This window comes from Monopterus albus, unplaced genomic scaffold (genome assembly GCF_001952655.1).
Source record: "Monopterus albus unplaced genomic scaffold, M_albus_1.0 scaffold99.1, whole genome shotgun sequence".
NCBI classification, from domain to species: domain Eukaryota; kingdom Metazoa; phylum Chordata; class Actinopteri; order Synbranchiformes; family Synbranchidae; genus Monopterus; species Monopterus albus.
Window position 1 is genome coordinate 2339984 of NW_018127979.1, and position 16999 is coordinate 2356982.

The window sequence follows — 16999 nt, forward strand, 5'->3', positions numbered from 1 at the left end:
ACCCTGTTCTCGACGACTTTATGATCCTCTGGTTGGCTGCTAACTACTGAGAGAGGGTCAGAGCGATGGGTGGGGTCATACTGGGGTTTTAAATATTGGGTGGGGCTGTTATGGGCAGCCCAGGCTTGTTTTTGGGACTAGCTGTTTATTACTGAACAAAACTATAGAGAGGGTGTACAGTCATGATCTAGCAGACTAGACCGAGCCACTTTAAAGATTTACAATTTCATTGCCTTGTATCTGAATTGGATACAAGCTTATGTTTGTTGCAAGATTTTTACTTGCTAATGAAAAGTTGTTTTAAATAAAATAATAGGAGAAAAGCAACAGACAGCGTTTTGGCCTCTGTTTATATCTTTTTATAAATTTTAGATTGAATTCTTTAAGGTGGCTCACTGATGCTTTCAACTCTTGTGCATATTAAAGACAAGAATGAGTTGAAAATCATTGTGCCTTTTGTTTTTCATTTCAATGCAAACTGAGGTTGATTGAATAGAAGCAAATCTGGGAATTTTTGAAATGGGAGATGTGGTTACAGTAATATGTGATCTCCCGGTTATTGGAGTTTACCATGGGAATGGTCAGCACGACTCTCTGCTGTTGAGAGTAACTGCTCCTCTCCATATATATTCTATGAACATTGTAATGCACCATTTTCCCACTCATTAAATAACCCCCATCCACCCCCAAACACAACACAAACCATCATTGCCATATTTCAGTCAGGGGATTTTGATATAATCTCCTCTCATCTCGCCCTCAGGACATTATCTGTGTTTCTGATCCTAACCAAAATAAACTTGCTGTTTAGCCGTTGGATCCTCCGTGCTTGGATGTGTTGTGTTTCACACATGCTATTGGTCAAATTTAAGTGCTATGAGTGTCATTGTTGGACAGACCCAGTTTTTTTTTTCTCCCTGAGCTCATGAGTTTTTATGCAATTCAAATTGTTCTGCACACACTGATCCTGCATCACTTCCTCTCCTGATTAAGGGCAAAGACACCATCATGTTATCAAAGAGGACTTTTAAGTTCTTTTTTGTATACCACCCATCTTTTCCTCTTGTTTGGTACGTCTTATACATGATGGGTAATATGTCAACAAATAAAAGGATGGGGTTAGTGGAGTCATTGTCTCTTTATGGCCCTGCAATTTGTCAATTTACATGATCATCAAGAAATATCAGGCTTGTTTGCTACAGTGGGGACAACAGGTTGGTTCCTGGCCTGCTCATGTTGACTCCTGAAACTTGGTTTACAGTGGACACTTAGAATAGCTCGCTGTGTAACGTTTGGCATAGTTTGTTTGCTGAACCCATGCACTTGTTGAACACACTGACTTCAGGGGAATGATTAACTCGGTGTGCATACACTGAATTTGGGTTTAAGGTGGGGTTTGTAACAAAGAAATGCAAAATAAGATAACAGGCCTGTGAGTGAAACATTAATGCTTCTTGATCATATTCTATAAGCTCCAGGTTTACTGTGTAGAAATGACTTGGTGATCATTTGAGTTGGTTGCTGGGCCTCTAGGTAAGATTTGATTACATTGCCATGTGTAGTCTCTCTTGCCTTGTTAAAAATACTTAAAATTACATTTACTCATATTCCTTTATTGAAAAATAAAGAATCAATTATGTCAGTATTGTTGATTTTAAAAGTTAAACTGCCAAATTTTCTCCTACTTCACTGAAAGGTCTGTTTGCAGAGTATGTTTACTGGCAGTTTCATGTTACATCACACTTGTTTAAATTACATATCAATCACAGCTTCCAAGATGTCAGGAAATAATACCTGTGCAAACCCACCTCAAACTCACATTTAAGGTGAGTACAGAGATGCTTTCCCCCTTCAGCACAACAATGTGAAAAGGGTCTTCTGTCAAACTCTGCACAGTGAAGCCACAACATGAGTAAACTATCAATTAGAAAAACTTTTTAGTAAATGTGGACTGAAAGAATTTGCGTAAAAATTGTTTTTGTCAAACCATTGTTGTTGCAGACATTGCCAAATTAACTTCCTAGAGGACCCCTATTTGCCCCGTTGTACATAGCAATTTAATTATTTCACCCAGAAACAAACAAGTAGCCTATAAATAAAATGAGTTGATTAATCAGTTAGTAGTTAAAGAAGAAATTTAATTGATCACTAATCATTGTTTTTTTAAGCAAAGATGCCAAATATTGACTTGTGCCAGCTTATGAATTGTGAATATTTGCCAGTTGTCTCTAATAGGTAACACAATTTTTAATGTAAATATTTTTTTCACTAGATAAAAACTTTATTAATCCCCAAGGGGGAAACTTCCTTGTTCACTATCTACACAATAGACTGCAATACCAACATCGGGTAAACAACAAATAAGGAATTTGGTTAATTAAAAACTAAAATCCTACTTTGCCGAAAGTGTTTTCTGTGTTGACCACTTAACAATTTGCAACTTGATACAACACAACCTTACAACAAAAACAACTACAATATAAATCAAACCTTGCAGGACCTAATAGTTTCCCTTGGGCTGCAGGGTTCCAAAGATATACCTCATTTAAGATTACTGGAATTAAAATAATATGTAAACCTTTCGTATTACCCTTTACTACCATGGACTGGATTGATCATATTCCCTCCGTCTGCACTCGATTGCTTTTGGCCTTTGTACCACGTGATATTTTCTTCTCACTTCCGCAAATAAACGTCAGAGCAGCGGAGTGTGGTAGCTTCCGCGGAAAGTAAAAACACAACCATATTACCTAATCGTGTGTCATGGTGAAACTGTCAGAGAGAACCGTTAAATCGACATATCCAAGTGGTGGGTTTAACGGAAATTGTAAAAGTAAGTTATTATGTGTGGCTTTGTGTGTTGTTAGAGGCTGCTTTCTTCGGACTAGTTTGCTAGCCGTAAGCAGCTGGAAAACGTTAACTCAGATTAGAGAGACTTCCCATACGGATCAGTCTAGCACCAGCTATGTTCAATTTGCTGTGCTGTATCAGCTGGTTAGTTTGCTAAATAATGCATTTGCACCAACGAGCACCATTAGTCAGCCAGCTACCGGTTACTGTCAGTAACATATGTGTGCTGAATGTTTTATCTTACACAGATGGAGGGGGCATTAAGAGTCGCTCATGGTTATATAAAGCTTCCGTGGTCTGACTGTCAACACACATTAAATCTATTTTCTCAGAAATCCTCGAGTATTGCATAACAATATCTCTGAGCAGAACGTAAAGTAGAAACTCCTTTCGGAATCACCTCCTACATTGTTTACATCTGATAGTAATGTTACAGTCGTGCCAGAAATAGTCATGAGATTAATCAATAATGAAAAGAATTGTTATTAGCAGCCCTCATATCGACAGTCAGTTGTCTCCTTAAGACGGAGGTCAGAGCAACGGCAATGACACTTTCAGGATCGCTCCACTGATAGTGAATTTGAGACGGCTTCGTATTTAAACCTCATGGATTATCGCTGGGTAAACCATCACCCCACATAGCTGGCAAAATGTTGATACTAATGTGTTTATTCCTCATTGGCAATTATAGAAACGTCAAGCAGGCAGCCGTTAAAGCTGTCTTATGTGTACTTTGGCAACAGTATAATGTTTGCTGTCATGCAGTACTAGGCTGCAGTTGTACCCCTTTTTTTTATTACAGACCAGGATTGGGTATCTGGTAAAACATGGCGTGAATTAATCCGTTTTCCTATGTAAACAGTTGAGGGATCTAGACAAACTATATCAGTGGTGGGAAGAGTATTCAGATCTTTTTCATAAGGAGAACCAACAATACATTTTTACAAGTAAAATTAACCTTGTCAGTGTTACAGTATGATATATATATTTTCAAATTATTATTACTTTTGTATTATTTACACTGCATCTGAGCAACATTTTAATGTCATACCTGGTACTGGGGTACTTCACTACTCTATACTGTCTACAGTTTGGTTGTTTAATCACTATTAATCATACTTGATGTGTGAAATCTTAATTTACAAAGCATGTGTTAATTGTAGGTTTTTTTCTGTAGTGGAGGGAAAATTGCATTGTTTTCTTTTTTAAATGTAGGGGAGCAGAAGTATAAAGTAACAAAAAATGGACAATGTAAGTACTTAACTTCTGTCCTGCTTAAGATGAGATGAGGCTCGTTCAGATTTACAAACTACTTCTGACTCACACAGCATTACAGACATAACATTTGATATAAGATATTTTGACAATGTTATTGGCAGATATAGACATTCTTTACAACATGTCCTTCTCTGATCATATTCCCGTAAAGATGACCGTGAGACTTGATTAGAGACGTGATTAGACTTGAGTTCTAATCACAAACAGGGAGGATATTTCAGTTTTTCTTTTTTTATAAATCTGCAATAATGTCAAACATTCTGTGTTTTTCTGTCAATGTGGGGTGCTGTGTGTACATTAATGAGGAAAAAAATGAACTTAAATGATTTTAGCATATGGCTGCAATATAACAAAGAGTGAAAACTTTAAGGGGGTCTGAATACTTTCTGTACCCACTGTATATAGTGAGATGTTTGTCATACTGGTATGATCACCAGACTATGTCTGTTAGATGGGATAACTGTATATCTGCGCCTTTCCTGACCGGTAACGGCGTAAGACAAGGTAGTCTGCTTTCCCCAATTTTGTTTAATTTTTACATGAATGATCTGTCTAAAGAGTTAAATATGTGCAGAACAGGATGTATGGTCGGTGACAAAGTTGTGAACCATTTAATGTATGCAGACGACTTTGTGATTTTTAGTCCCAGCTCAGCAGGTCTTCAGCAGCTCTTGAACGTGTGCTCAATGTTTGGGGAATGTCACGATGTCAAGTATAATGCTGTCAAAAGTGTCATTATGATATGCCGTACAAACGAGGACAGGTCCCTTGTATTTCCTTCTTTTAAGTTATCTGATAATATTTTAACTGTGTGCAGTGAAGTTAAGTATTTGGGTCATGTCATTAATGATTGTATGACGCCCTAAGGATATTATTGAGAAAGCCTAGATGGACGAGTACAAGTGAATTGTTCGTGTCATCTCGAGTTAGTACATTTTCCGCTGTTTTAAGAAACTTGATATTTAAATTTATTTGTCGTGTGAATGGTTCAAAAATCATATCATTTTATTGTTGACTAATGTTGCACACAGTGACATGCGTTTTACTTCGGTTCTCTGGAAACACTGGTATACCTGTCTTTTAAAGGGGCAGTAGTTTTATGGGTGTTCTTGTGCTCTAGTTTTTATGTATTTTCTGTTTTTATTGTTTCGTTTTTTTTTAACTGTTCTTTTATTGCTTTTTATTTTGTTTTGAACCTGGACCTTGAGTCTGTAATAAAAGTGTCACCTATATAATCTATTTTAAGGTGTTTATTTCCCTGCCTGTCTTACTGCTTCGACATGATCGTGCTCTGTTAAATTACTGCTGTCAGGAGTGTATATGCATAAAATTTATTGTTAATTATAAGACAGAGAAAAATAATGTATCATTCTTTGAAATTTGAAACAAATTGTACTCTGAGCAGCTTTATACATACCAGCCCAGATCTGTTTGGACTAATGTGACAGCACATGACCCAACCTCTCTTTAATCTCCACAGTGCAGGGGTTGGCCAAGCTGAATATCATTGTGTGATTGTCCCACAGTATTTGAGTATTTAACTGCTTTTTAAAGGAATGCTTTGACTTTGGTGTAAAATGATTTTCCTCAAGGTTAAAACTTGTGTGAGACTGTAAATGTGTAGTTCTTCTCATCCCAGCTCAGATAACTGTGTTTACATGCATTGTCTGAATGAATATTGATATATGTTGACAAATGTCTGATGCTCCCTGACTGTATATGTTTTCACACTCACTCACAGCAGTGACAGCAGCACTGGCATCCCTGCCTAGTCAAACCCTCTCCCTGCCCCTGCCCCCTGCCCTGCCTTTGGATTGAGGTTCATCCCCTCCACCCTGCTGCCCTCGCCACAGACTCAGCAAGCGCATCATGGTGGATGTAACGAAATGGCCAATTTTCAGCCTGCTGGGGCCTCAGGAGCTCTCTGTGATACGGAAAGCATGCGTGTTTGGAACATCTGCTAATGAGGCCATCTACATCACCAGTGATGATGAGGTGAGAGGTCAACGGTTAAACGGGGCTGTGGTTGTGTTTTAAATAATGCAAGGGGAAGTCATTGCTGACCTTTCTAGGAGATGATGTAAAGTTCAAAGGGTTACTGTGAGAAGTTAATTGGTGCATACACCGATCAGGCATAACATTATGACCACCAGCCTAATACTGTTTACATAGGAGTCAATGTGGCAGTTGGTTGGCACTCGTGTCACTCTGCAGCTCACTGTGCATCTTCTGTGAATCCATTTGTTTCCAAGTTATACTGTCAGGAAGAGAACAGATGTGTCTACAGTTCAGTGAAAAATGAAAACATATGTCTTTTTCACTCACCTTTTCATTAATGAAATCCTCTAGGACTCCTCGACCACACAAGAACTCACTTAAATCACATTTTTGGGCAGCATGCAGCTCCTCTCCATCATGACTCAAAGCCACTCTCTCACTCACTGAACTTGGATCCTAACAGATAGTCAGTGTTAATCAATTAGTCAGAATTCTGACTTTCATCTCAGAATTCTAGAATGTTGACATTCTAGAATTGATTCATTCTATAATTCTAGAATGTTGACATTCTAGAATTCATTCATTCTATAATTCTAGAATGTTGACATTCTAGAATTCTGACTTTCATCTTCTGACTTTAAACTCAGAAGTCTGGATACCTGTAAGGAGCCAATTTCAGTGAGTGAGAGAGTGCCTTTGAGTCATGCTGGAGAGGCGCTGCATGATTCCCAAAAATGGGATTTCAGTGAATTTTTGCATGGTCGAGGAGTCCTAGAGGAAGCTATTTCATTAATGGACGAGGAAAAGGTGAGTGAAAAAGACGTGTGTTCGTTTTTCACTGAACTGTAGACACATCTGTGCTCTTTCTGGCAGTATAACTGTGGAAGCAAATGGATTCACAGAAGATGCACAGTGAGCTGCAGAGTGACATGAGTGCCAACCAACTGCCACATTGACTCCTATGTAAACAGTACACAGTTTGGCCCTTGTCAAAGTCACTCAGATCCTTACACTTGCCCATTTTTCCTGCTTCCAACACATCAACTTTGAGGACTGAATATTCACTTGTTGCACACCCCACACACTGCCAGGTGCCACTGTAACAGATAGTCAGTGTTAATCACTTCACCTGCCAGTGGTCATAATGTTATGCCTGATTGTGGTCTAGCTCATAGATATGACCTCATGGTTTTGTAAGTTTTAGCCATTAAACTCAAAGGCATCTCTTCATTACTGTAATTTTCTTTAGCATACTGTGAGATTTTAGTGGGTTTCCCTGCCATGCAAGCAGCTGTTGATCACAGTTCATGCCAGATGCAGCTTTAGTTAAAGCAAAAGTAAAACATGGTTACAATAAGTCATCCACCACAGTGGACCTTTATACTGCTTTTTTTTTTTCCCTCTGTCAGTGTCATAGTGACGTAGTGGTAAGCCGATACTGCCTTAACAACTTTTCATTGGTGGAGTGGTTAAAGCTGCACTTATCAACATTTATATATTTTGACAAATGACTGTGTGAAAGGTGATATTCCTAGTGACGTGCCCAGGAAACATCATCAACTCTGCAGCTTCCTTTAACTGAGCATGTTAATGTCTTTCAGCACAATGTTTTTAAATGTTTGTTTATTTATTTGACAGCCCACAACTTTGCTGTTTTGGTCCAGTGTCACCACTCTGATTAACCCTGTTGCCAGCAGCAGGCTGCAGTTTTTAGCAAAACAAGCTCTAATAAACTAACATAACCTGCTCGGCACCAAACAGCAGACACATAGAGTTAGAAATGAGCTGGTGAACATAATGCAGCATTTAGCAGCTACAGAGCCAGATATTTTCCTCAGAGCTGCAGAAACCACAGCAGTTAATAGGAGAGTGAATATTGGTCTTATATTTGTTATGTTGCCAAAATGTGACTTCAGATACATGCTGATGTTGCTTCATACTTGTCTAATGTATAAATTGCTTAACACTTTACAATACACACTATGAGTGAAGGTTTAGAAGGTTGATGGCAGCAGACCTACACCTGCAGCTCACCACTCGTGGTGTTGTGTATGTGTGTTATATGACCTGTTATCTATTCGGCTGATTCAGGTAGCCTCTGCTTAACCCAGCTTATGATCCAAATGAGATGTTTTCTCTTTTGTGCTTTGCACTCAGGTGTTTGTGTTTGGGCTGAACTGCAGTAACTGCCTGGGAACAGGGGACAGTCTGAGCACCATTGTACCCAAGAAGCTGGACTTTTTGAGTGGGAGGAAGGTGGTCAGCCTAAGCTACGGCAGTGGACCCCACATCCTGTTGGCCACGGCAGGTAGCTAAACAAAACATGTACAATAATCCTCCTCTGCAGAGCTGGATTAAAATGTGCTGCAGAATGACGAGTCGCTTTGTGTTTCAGATGGGGAGCTGTTTGCCTGGGGCCATAACAGCTACAGTCAACTGGGAAATGGGACAACCAACCAAGGACTAGCTCCAGTGCTCGTGTCTGCCAGCCTGCTCAATAAGAAGGTCACGAAGGTGGCCTGTGGTTCTCACCATTCAATGGCTTTGACTGACTCAGGAGAAGTGAGTGTCTAGCAAAAAAAAAAGTATAGTTACTCCTACTGCAGAGTTATACATGCTGCAGAATGGAAGCCAGTTTAAAGCCTTCCTAATGACATGGGTGACTCAGCTTTGGACATAGACAGGGCTATGGGACCTTAAGTCCAGTCACAGCAGGAGCTGATCCCTATGAGCTGAAAACTGACAAACCTTAGCTCAACATAACAAATTTGTAGTGCTCCAGACAAAGTTCGTTTTAGAGCAGTTGAAATATACAAAGAGATCCTCTTGAATAACTTGTTTGATATTTGTTTGTTGTTATAGGATTAGTTCAACATTTTGGGAAAGAAGCATATTTGCTGAGTTAAGTGAGAAGACTGATACCACACTCATGTCTGTAGATCATCAGCCAGCTAACTTGGAAATAGAAATAGTCTGGTACCCATCCCTCCCCTCTTCATGCTTAACCTACAGACATGTGATTTGTATTAGGTTTCTTCTTCTGTACTTTACAAACTGTCAAGCTTTTTGTTGAAGCTGCAGTTTACTGTGATATGGCATGACACTGAAAACCAGAATACACCACATACTCCAGGGCTATTTGACTTGGACACTCTGTACAGCTGATCCATTATGATTACAGTTGGAACTGAACCAACAACTCCCTTACCTCTTAGCATTAAGAGGCTTGGCCACTGTGCACATGAGGGAATAGCTTCCACTAGGGGGACCTAGAAATAGCTTTTGCTCCTAGCCTTGGAGCACAGGCTGGGAAGTGAGGACAGACTGTATTTTATTTGTTTTTGTTTTTGTTTTTTATAATCACAGTCTGCCTCAGCTTTATGCAGAATGCAAAGGAGACACGAAAGAGCAGCTTTACACACTTCTGTCACCACTACTGACCTGTAGCTGCACAGCAAGTGCGTTACATAAGCCTAATATGCATTAATGTTAGACCAGGTTGGTTGCAGAGTATCAGATTACTGTTTCAGAAATATATGATAGTTTAAAACCATAATAAACCTCATGTAGAAACAGAATTTACTCCCTGAAATTCAAATGAGGAGGTGTCAGTTGTACTCGCCACCTTGAGGTCTAACATTTATATATATATATATATGCACGATGGAAACTGCTTCACCACTTCCACTATGCAAAATGAAGCCAAAATATCATGAATACAGCGGCTGCCATCTTGCTTTTTTGCAACCAGATTCTGCGCTCTAGCGACCACAAGTGGAGCGACTGCATCGGCCCGCCAATCAAAGCTGTCGATCAACCTAAATGTACCCCTTTTCATATCATCAAATGATTATACTTCACTTTGGGCTGTTCCTGTTAGGGGTCGCCACAGCGAATCGTCACACTGAGGGTTCGCATGGTGAAGTTTGGCACATGTTTTACACCGGATGCCCTTCCTGACACCCTGACTCAAACCTGGGCCATAGCGGCGAGAGTGCTGAAGCCTAGCCACTAGTCCTTCAGGGACACAAACTTACCAGATAAATGACCACTTGTACACACATCAGTGAGATAATATCTAGCACAAACCACATTAGTGATGTGGAAATTTTTTGGAAATAGAAATAGTCTGGTAGTCTGGAAATTTTATTTGATCTGTAGCTCACTTTTGAGTTTGTAGTTTGGCTCAAGTCCTGTCCACTGACATGGAGGAGGTGGGATTTGTGACCTATACTGCAACCAACCACCTGGTTTTGGTGGCTTCACTTCTGGGAGCTGATGGATTGTCCGTTATTTTTACAGTCGATGGGTCTAACAGATGTCTTTTCTTTGTTGTTTATGGTATTAAATGTTCATACATTGATAATTATTTATACATATATTTTTGGCCTCTCAGCCCTAAATAAAGTGATTATTGTAATTCCATCATTTAGAAACAAGTCTGAAATGATCATAAAAAGCCTTGCTATACAAGAGATCTCTCCATTATTTGGATCTATTGTCTCACCTCTAACCTTCTTGTGTGCCAGGTATATGCATGGGGCTACAACAACTGTGGTCAGGTGGGCTCAGGCTCCACAGCAAACCAGCCCACACCTCGCAGAGTGTCCAGCTGCCTCCAAAGCAAGGTCGCTGTCAGTGTAGTCTGTGGTCAGACGTCATCTCTGGCAGTAATGGATAATGGAGAGGTGATTGTTTGATTCATACTGGAGATATAAACTATGTCTATCCAGTTTAAAACAAAAACAAACAAAAAAAAAAAACTTATGGTAGGTTTCGTTCTCGTCTATTCCAGGTTTATGGTTGGGGCTATAATGGGAATGGACAACTTGGACTTGGGAATAATGGGAACCAGCTCACTCCCTGTCGACTTGTGGCTCTGCAGGATTTATGTGTACAACAGGTGTGAAATGACACACTAACAAAGTGTATACTTTCATGAACCTCTCAATACACATGTGCTGTAATTGAAATTCTTTAAATATTATGGTTTTCTAAAAGGTTATAGGATAGAGCCTTTGCTGTGGTAGGTCCAAACCTATGGAATACATTGCCGCTTTATATTAGGCAGGCCCCCTCACTGTCTACTTTTAAGTCTTATTATGAAGACATACTTGTATTCATTGGCGTTTGACCAGGAATGAGACTCTGTCTGTAGTGTTAGTGTTTATATTACTGTTTATAGCTTTTTATGTGTTGTTTTTTTTTATATTTGTACGATATGTTAAGTGCTTTGGTCAGCTGCACTGTGGTAAAGCGCTATATAAATAAAGTTCAGTTGAGTTATAAGAAGGAAGTCCTATAATGTAAACCCCAACTCACCCGGTGTTATCATTTGAGCTACTGCAGTGAAATGTTTCAGATTTAAATCTTAAAATAATTGTTCTAATAGGGGTGACAGTGGTGCGGTGGGTAGAGTAGCTGTATCCCAACCGGAAGGTTGAAGGTTCGAATCTTGGTGCCTGCAGTCCACATGTCGAAGTGTCCTTGGTCAAGACACTCAAGCCCCCAAGTCGCCCGTGATGGCGGTGCATATGCACACAGCGACCCGGGGCCCTCGGCTCCAAACCAAATTTCGTTGTACGTGTTACAATGGCAATAAAATAAAGCTTCTTCTTCAAATGTTTACACTGAGGCAAAGACAGGGTTTCACATTTTACCTCCTCCATCAACTTAGTTACAGACTAACAGTTACAAAGTAACTGGAGATGAAGGTGATGCCCTGTGTTGTCTAATCCAGAGTAAAGCCAAAGATATTACATTTAGAAGATGAAACACTAAATCATCAAATTTGAGAAGCTGTAACCACCATGTGATGATATATTTAAATAGTCAGTTACAATTAAGACTAATCCATTAATTGTCTGTTTTCATATTTTAGTGGTTACTAAGCTCATTAGAACCTTGAAACTAAAATGGACAATTTATTATTTTTATTCACTGTAAACTGGACTTTGAATGCTCTCTTTTAAAATGAACAAATGTTCTCACTGATGGTGAGTTTGGCTTGCTAAAAATTGGGGGTCTCACATTTAAAGTGATTTGCTTTTCTCTCCAGATTGTCTCAGGCTATGCACACACCCTGGCACTAACAGATGAGGGGTTGCTCTACGCATGGGGTGCCAACACATATGGTCAGCTTGGCACCGGCAACAAGAACAACCAGCTGAGCCCAGTTCAGATCATGACTGAGAAAGAGAGGTGAGCCAGACAGTCTCCACAGATCAAATGACTCCTGCCTTTACTGTCTCTCACGCTGCCGCTGACATCCCTTCTGTGGCTTTCTGTCGAGGGCGCCGCCTGTCACTCCACACATACTTCAGCTGCAAAGACCCAGAGTGGTCAGGTGTACATGTGGGGCCAGTGCCGGGGCCAGTCCATTGTGTTGCCTCACCTCACACATTTTAGCTGCACTGACGACGTCTTTGCATGCTTTGCCACCCCTTCTGTTATGTGGAAGCTTCTTTACATGGGTAAGACATTCCAGATGTTTGGTTTTTACCAGCCATCAACACACAACTGAGGAGGAGGTTTAGTGTTCATATCTGCATTACCAGTTGGGAAATGGCATACATTAAAAAAAAAAACTGGCTAAATAAGTACATAAGTAAAACCTTATTTTTTATTTATATAGCAGTTTTCCAAACAAGGCTTACACTTACAAAAGAGGCAGTAAAAATCATCTGATCAAATTGTTTAAGAATAAATGTTAGTGACAGATCACCTATCTAAACATGTTCCTGTGACTTCAGCTTTGTTTTGTAAATCAAATGAACTGAAGTAGAAATGATACGAAATCTTTTTGCTGAGCAGTGAGCTATGAAATCGGTCTAAAAATGTGTGGTAGGCATGTTATAGATAAAACACACTGTACGGTATTGGAAGAACAGCTTCAAATAATGGACCTTTTTCACAGGAGACATTTTGAACGGTCATAGTAGGAAAAGCAGAATTACGAATGCAAGTTAACAGTAGTGATGGCTCTGTTCTAGTCAAGTGGTCCAATAAGCCACGGCAGTGCGACAGTGAGCCTGCATGAACAATACCAGAACGCTGACACTGAAGCAGCAAAATGTAATTCAGCCATCATTCATTTTATTATTTACACCTGTACCTTTTCTTGCCGTGGCATGTCGACTTGTGTGCTGTGGGAATGGTTTGTTAGCGGAAACAGTTCTCTCTTAATGCTGTACATTGAATTGCATGTTGTGCCTATGTAAAAAAAAATTGAGTTTTGACTTTTTTCAGAATTAGAAATTTAATCTCAGAGTTCTCTTTAAATTCAGAAATCTGGCTTTAAAAAAACTCAGAACTCATCTTTTTTTTACAGTGGCCCTAATCCTCTTCCATACTAACTTAGCTGTAGACAAACTGAACATTTTCTCAGCTGATTAACAGACTTAAGTGTAGTAGCCTTTCATTTAAATAGGAATTATTAAAGACCAGTGCACCAATACGTGTCAATATGATGGAGAAATTGTGCCAAATTACTTTTTTTTTTTTCTTTTTCAGAAAATGCACAAAATAAAGCCTCGTCACAAAGGCATAATAAAACCATAGCCCTTCTTTAGTGGATTATAAAAAATACAAGTGGTTAACGTTCGCGCTACAGTATTTATCTAAGACTGATGCGTGTGTGTGTATGTTTTCTCTCCCCAGAGCATGACGACTTCTTGACTGTGGCGCAGTCTCTGAAGAAGGAGTTTGACAACCCAGAGACAGCCGACCTCAAGTTCTCCGTCGATGGCAAATATATTTATGTCCACAAAGCAGTTCTCAAAATCAGGTCAGGGCTTTGTTTTCACTGCTGTCAGTTTAAGTCGCTAAATCAAAAAAGAGAAACTAAATTAAACATCTATCTATTCTTAACCAACATGTGCAGGTGTGAACACTTCAGATCCATGTTCCAGTCCCACTGGAATGAAGACGGGAAGGAGGTGATTGAAATAGACCAGTTCAGCTACCCAGTCTACCGCTCCTTCTTGGAGTTCCTCTACACAGACAACGTGGAGTTGCCTCCTGAGGATGCTATCGGTCAGATCCACACACCTGTCACAGCCTAATATTTGCTGAGAATCTGTCATGTCAGTTGTTTATACCTGCAGTGTTTGTGTTCTCAGGGCTGCTGGATCTAGCCACATCGTATTGTGAGAACCGCCTGAAACGACTTTGTCAGCACATTATCAAGAGGGGAATCACAGTTGAAAATGCCTTCTCCCTGCTGTCTGCTGCTGTACGCTATGATGCAGAGGTCAGTGTTCACCACCAACGGCCATCTGTTTATATGTATATAATGTAAAAAGCTTTATTTACCTTGAAATACTTGTCTGAAATGGCTGTTCTAAGGTGAATTTAGGACATAATCTGCCTGCGCGTTTCATTCAGTGAGAAGAAAACTGTGCATTGCATTCACCAAAGGAAAAAAAACTGGAGGATTTTATCTTGTACTATCTCATAATTACAAGATCAGGTTCTCGTGATTGAGATCTTTTCTTAATGCAGGAGTTGGAACACTGAATAAATAGAAACCATAACCTAGCCTATTAAAAGGTCCTGATCGCCAGATCTCGTGATTATGAGAAAATATTAATAGGCGTAAGTCATGCAAGCGTATATAAACTTTGACAGGCAATATACTGTTGCCATGGATGCAGTCTGTTACAATATGGGCTGCAATTTGGGTGCTGTTTTTAGCCTAGAAAATAAATAAGTTTTGGAACACTAAGTACACAGAGTTAGCTATTAGCAGTTCATTTTGCTGTGTGCTGTCAGAATTACATAAATATTGAAAAACTCATCGTTTCTCAAGCAGGTTCTGGTTAGTACATGTATACAGTGAGTTACACTGTAGGCAGCAACTTTGAAGCCCATATTAAAAGCTTACTTTTGTTATGTAATGACAACAACTTTGATTTAAAAAAAAAAAAAAAATCATTAAAACCTAATGATTTCCAGGCACATTCTGCAGCCTTCCAACCTCTGCATTCATTCATAATTACGAGATTTGATCTCGTAATTATTAGGGGTGTAACTCGCCACTCATCACAATACCATCCTAAATCAGTCATCCTCGCCAGCGATCTGATGTTTGCTGATAAAAATAAGCCACGATGCGATTTCGACTTGATCAGATTCAGGGGTCTGCGATCGATATCAAGTGATATTATCTGCCAATTTCACACACTTGTATTTTTTTTTTTTATTACCTAAAATGCAACAGAAGTCAAAATTTCAAAATATGAACTCTATTCACATTCAGGTGCTATTTAAATGCAAATAAGGACCAATGATGACCTTCCACTTCAACATAAACCTTTTTGAGATAGGAAGCATTTAGTCACCCATAAAAAAAGCTGGGAAAAAACTTGACTACATTGCAGTAGGCATTTTGTTTAAAACTTAATATTCACACTTACTGTTGTGTTTCCTTTTATAATCCAGAATACTTCCATACTCTCAACTTGTTCCTGATGGGAGGGTTTACTTTATCTGTGTATTTTTCTTGGCCGCTACAGGTCAAGGCCAGTTCTCATAGAAAGCGTTTTGTCACTCGCCCCTCTCACACAACAGATAGTACTCCAATCTATTAAATGTGTCAGTCCACACTGACTCAGATAGACATGTATCACATGCGTATTTTAACAGTGTTTGTTTTGCATCGATGTCATCAGATTGCAGGGTGTTTGGATCATTACACCCCTAGTAATTATTAGACAGTAAGTCATAAGTATTAGATAAGGTCCTCTGTTTTTCTTTAGTGAATGCATTGTATTTCTGAAGAAAACAACTTCTCTTTGCCATGTACCTTTTTTTTTAAGGAATAGTTTAATATTTTGGGAAATGTGCCCATTTGCTTCCTTGCTGAGATTTAGCTGGGGGGGAACAGCAAGCCCAGCATTGTCCAAATGTAATAAAAGGTGCCTAGCTGTTCCTCATTTCCAAGATAAGCTAACAAGCTCCTGGCTCTAGCACCATACAGTATTTACTGTACATCTGTGAGAGTGGTGCTAATCTTCTAATCTGCCTCTTAACATATTTTTCTAAAACATTTCAGTCTCATGCAAAGCTACAAAGTCCTCTAAATATCTGGCAAGTGGGTCAAGTCTAGGAGTTATTCAAAGTATCATTCATTTTATGAGGCTATTTGGGCAAAATGAAGAATCCAGTGCTTATCTGAGCCTTTTTTTGTCACTCAGGAACTGGAGGAGTTCTGCTTTAGGTTCTGCATCAATCACCTGACACAGGTGACCCAGACTACTGCTTTCTGGCAGATGGATGGCAACCTGCTCAAAGATTTTATTTGTCGAGCCAGCCGCTGTGGAGCCTTCAAAAACTGAGCTCAGCCCGAGCTGATTATAGGAACAGATTTACAAGACGCTGTGGGAGCCCTCAAAGGACATCATCGCACACGTCGGCTCCACGCACGTCCTCTTACAGGTGGTTACATAGTGCAAATCGTTAGGTCATCACTACCACTGTCAGATCTGTTATTCCTCATGCCAGACTGGAACCAGTGTGTCCATTTTATGAGCTGTACATACTGAAACTACAAGGCAGTGCTGACAGGAGGCATCAGCACAGCAAGTATCTGCCACAGTGCCCGACTGCCTCATTATATACACATGCTGTGTTGTATGGCAAGCCGTTTGAGCATTTGTTCCATATTATTGCTATCAGATGTCACTTTCCTCCAGGAGTTTGGCCTTTGTCAGCACCAGTTGGATGTTTGGTCACACTAGTTTGTCATTTTACTGATAACACTTCTAATGTTTTGTCCAACCAGTTCCATCTGAAGCCAAACTAGTGCTGCTTTTGACACCATTGATCACAGCATCTTACTGCAGAGACTTGAACATGTTATTGGAATTAAAGG

At 39.7% G+C, this 16999-nt stretch overlaps 1 protein-coding gene across 1 annotated transcript; it reads left to right on the plus strand.

Annotated features, from left to right (window-relative positions):
* The first annotated feature begins 2518 nt into the window (after positions 1-2518).
* LOC109965508 (RCC1 and BTB domain-containing protein 1) lies at positions 2519-16999 on the plus strand. Its single transcript, XM_020609560.1, has 12 exons — positions 2519-2833; positions 5870-6123; positions 8284-8434; positions 8522-8688; positions 10656-10814; positions 10922-11029; positions 12185-12330; positions 12412-12599; positions 13786-13912; positions 14009-14160; positions 14247-14377; positions 16323-16999. Exons 2-12 carry the CDS (start codon positions 5998-6000, stop codon positions 16461-16463), a joined length of 1596 nt encoding a protein of 531 aa, XP_020465216.1. The 5' UTR covers positions 2519-2833; positions 5870-5997; the 3' UTR covers positions 16464-16999.

Coding starts and splice junctions, on each gene's coding strand:
- LOC109965508 (XM_020609560.1), top strand. CDS start 5,998: ATGGTGGATGTAACGAAATGGCCAATTTTCAGCCTGCTGGGGCCTCAG. Junction 10,815..10,921: donor CAGTAATGGATAATGGAGAG/GTGATTGTTTGA, acceptor CGTCTATTCCAG/GTTTATGGTTGGGGCTATAA. Junction 12,331..12,411: donor ATGACTGAGAAAGAGAGGTG/AGCCAGACAGTC, acceptor TCTGTGGCTTTC/TGTCGAGGGCGCCGCCTGTC.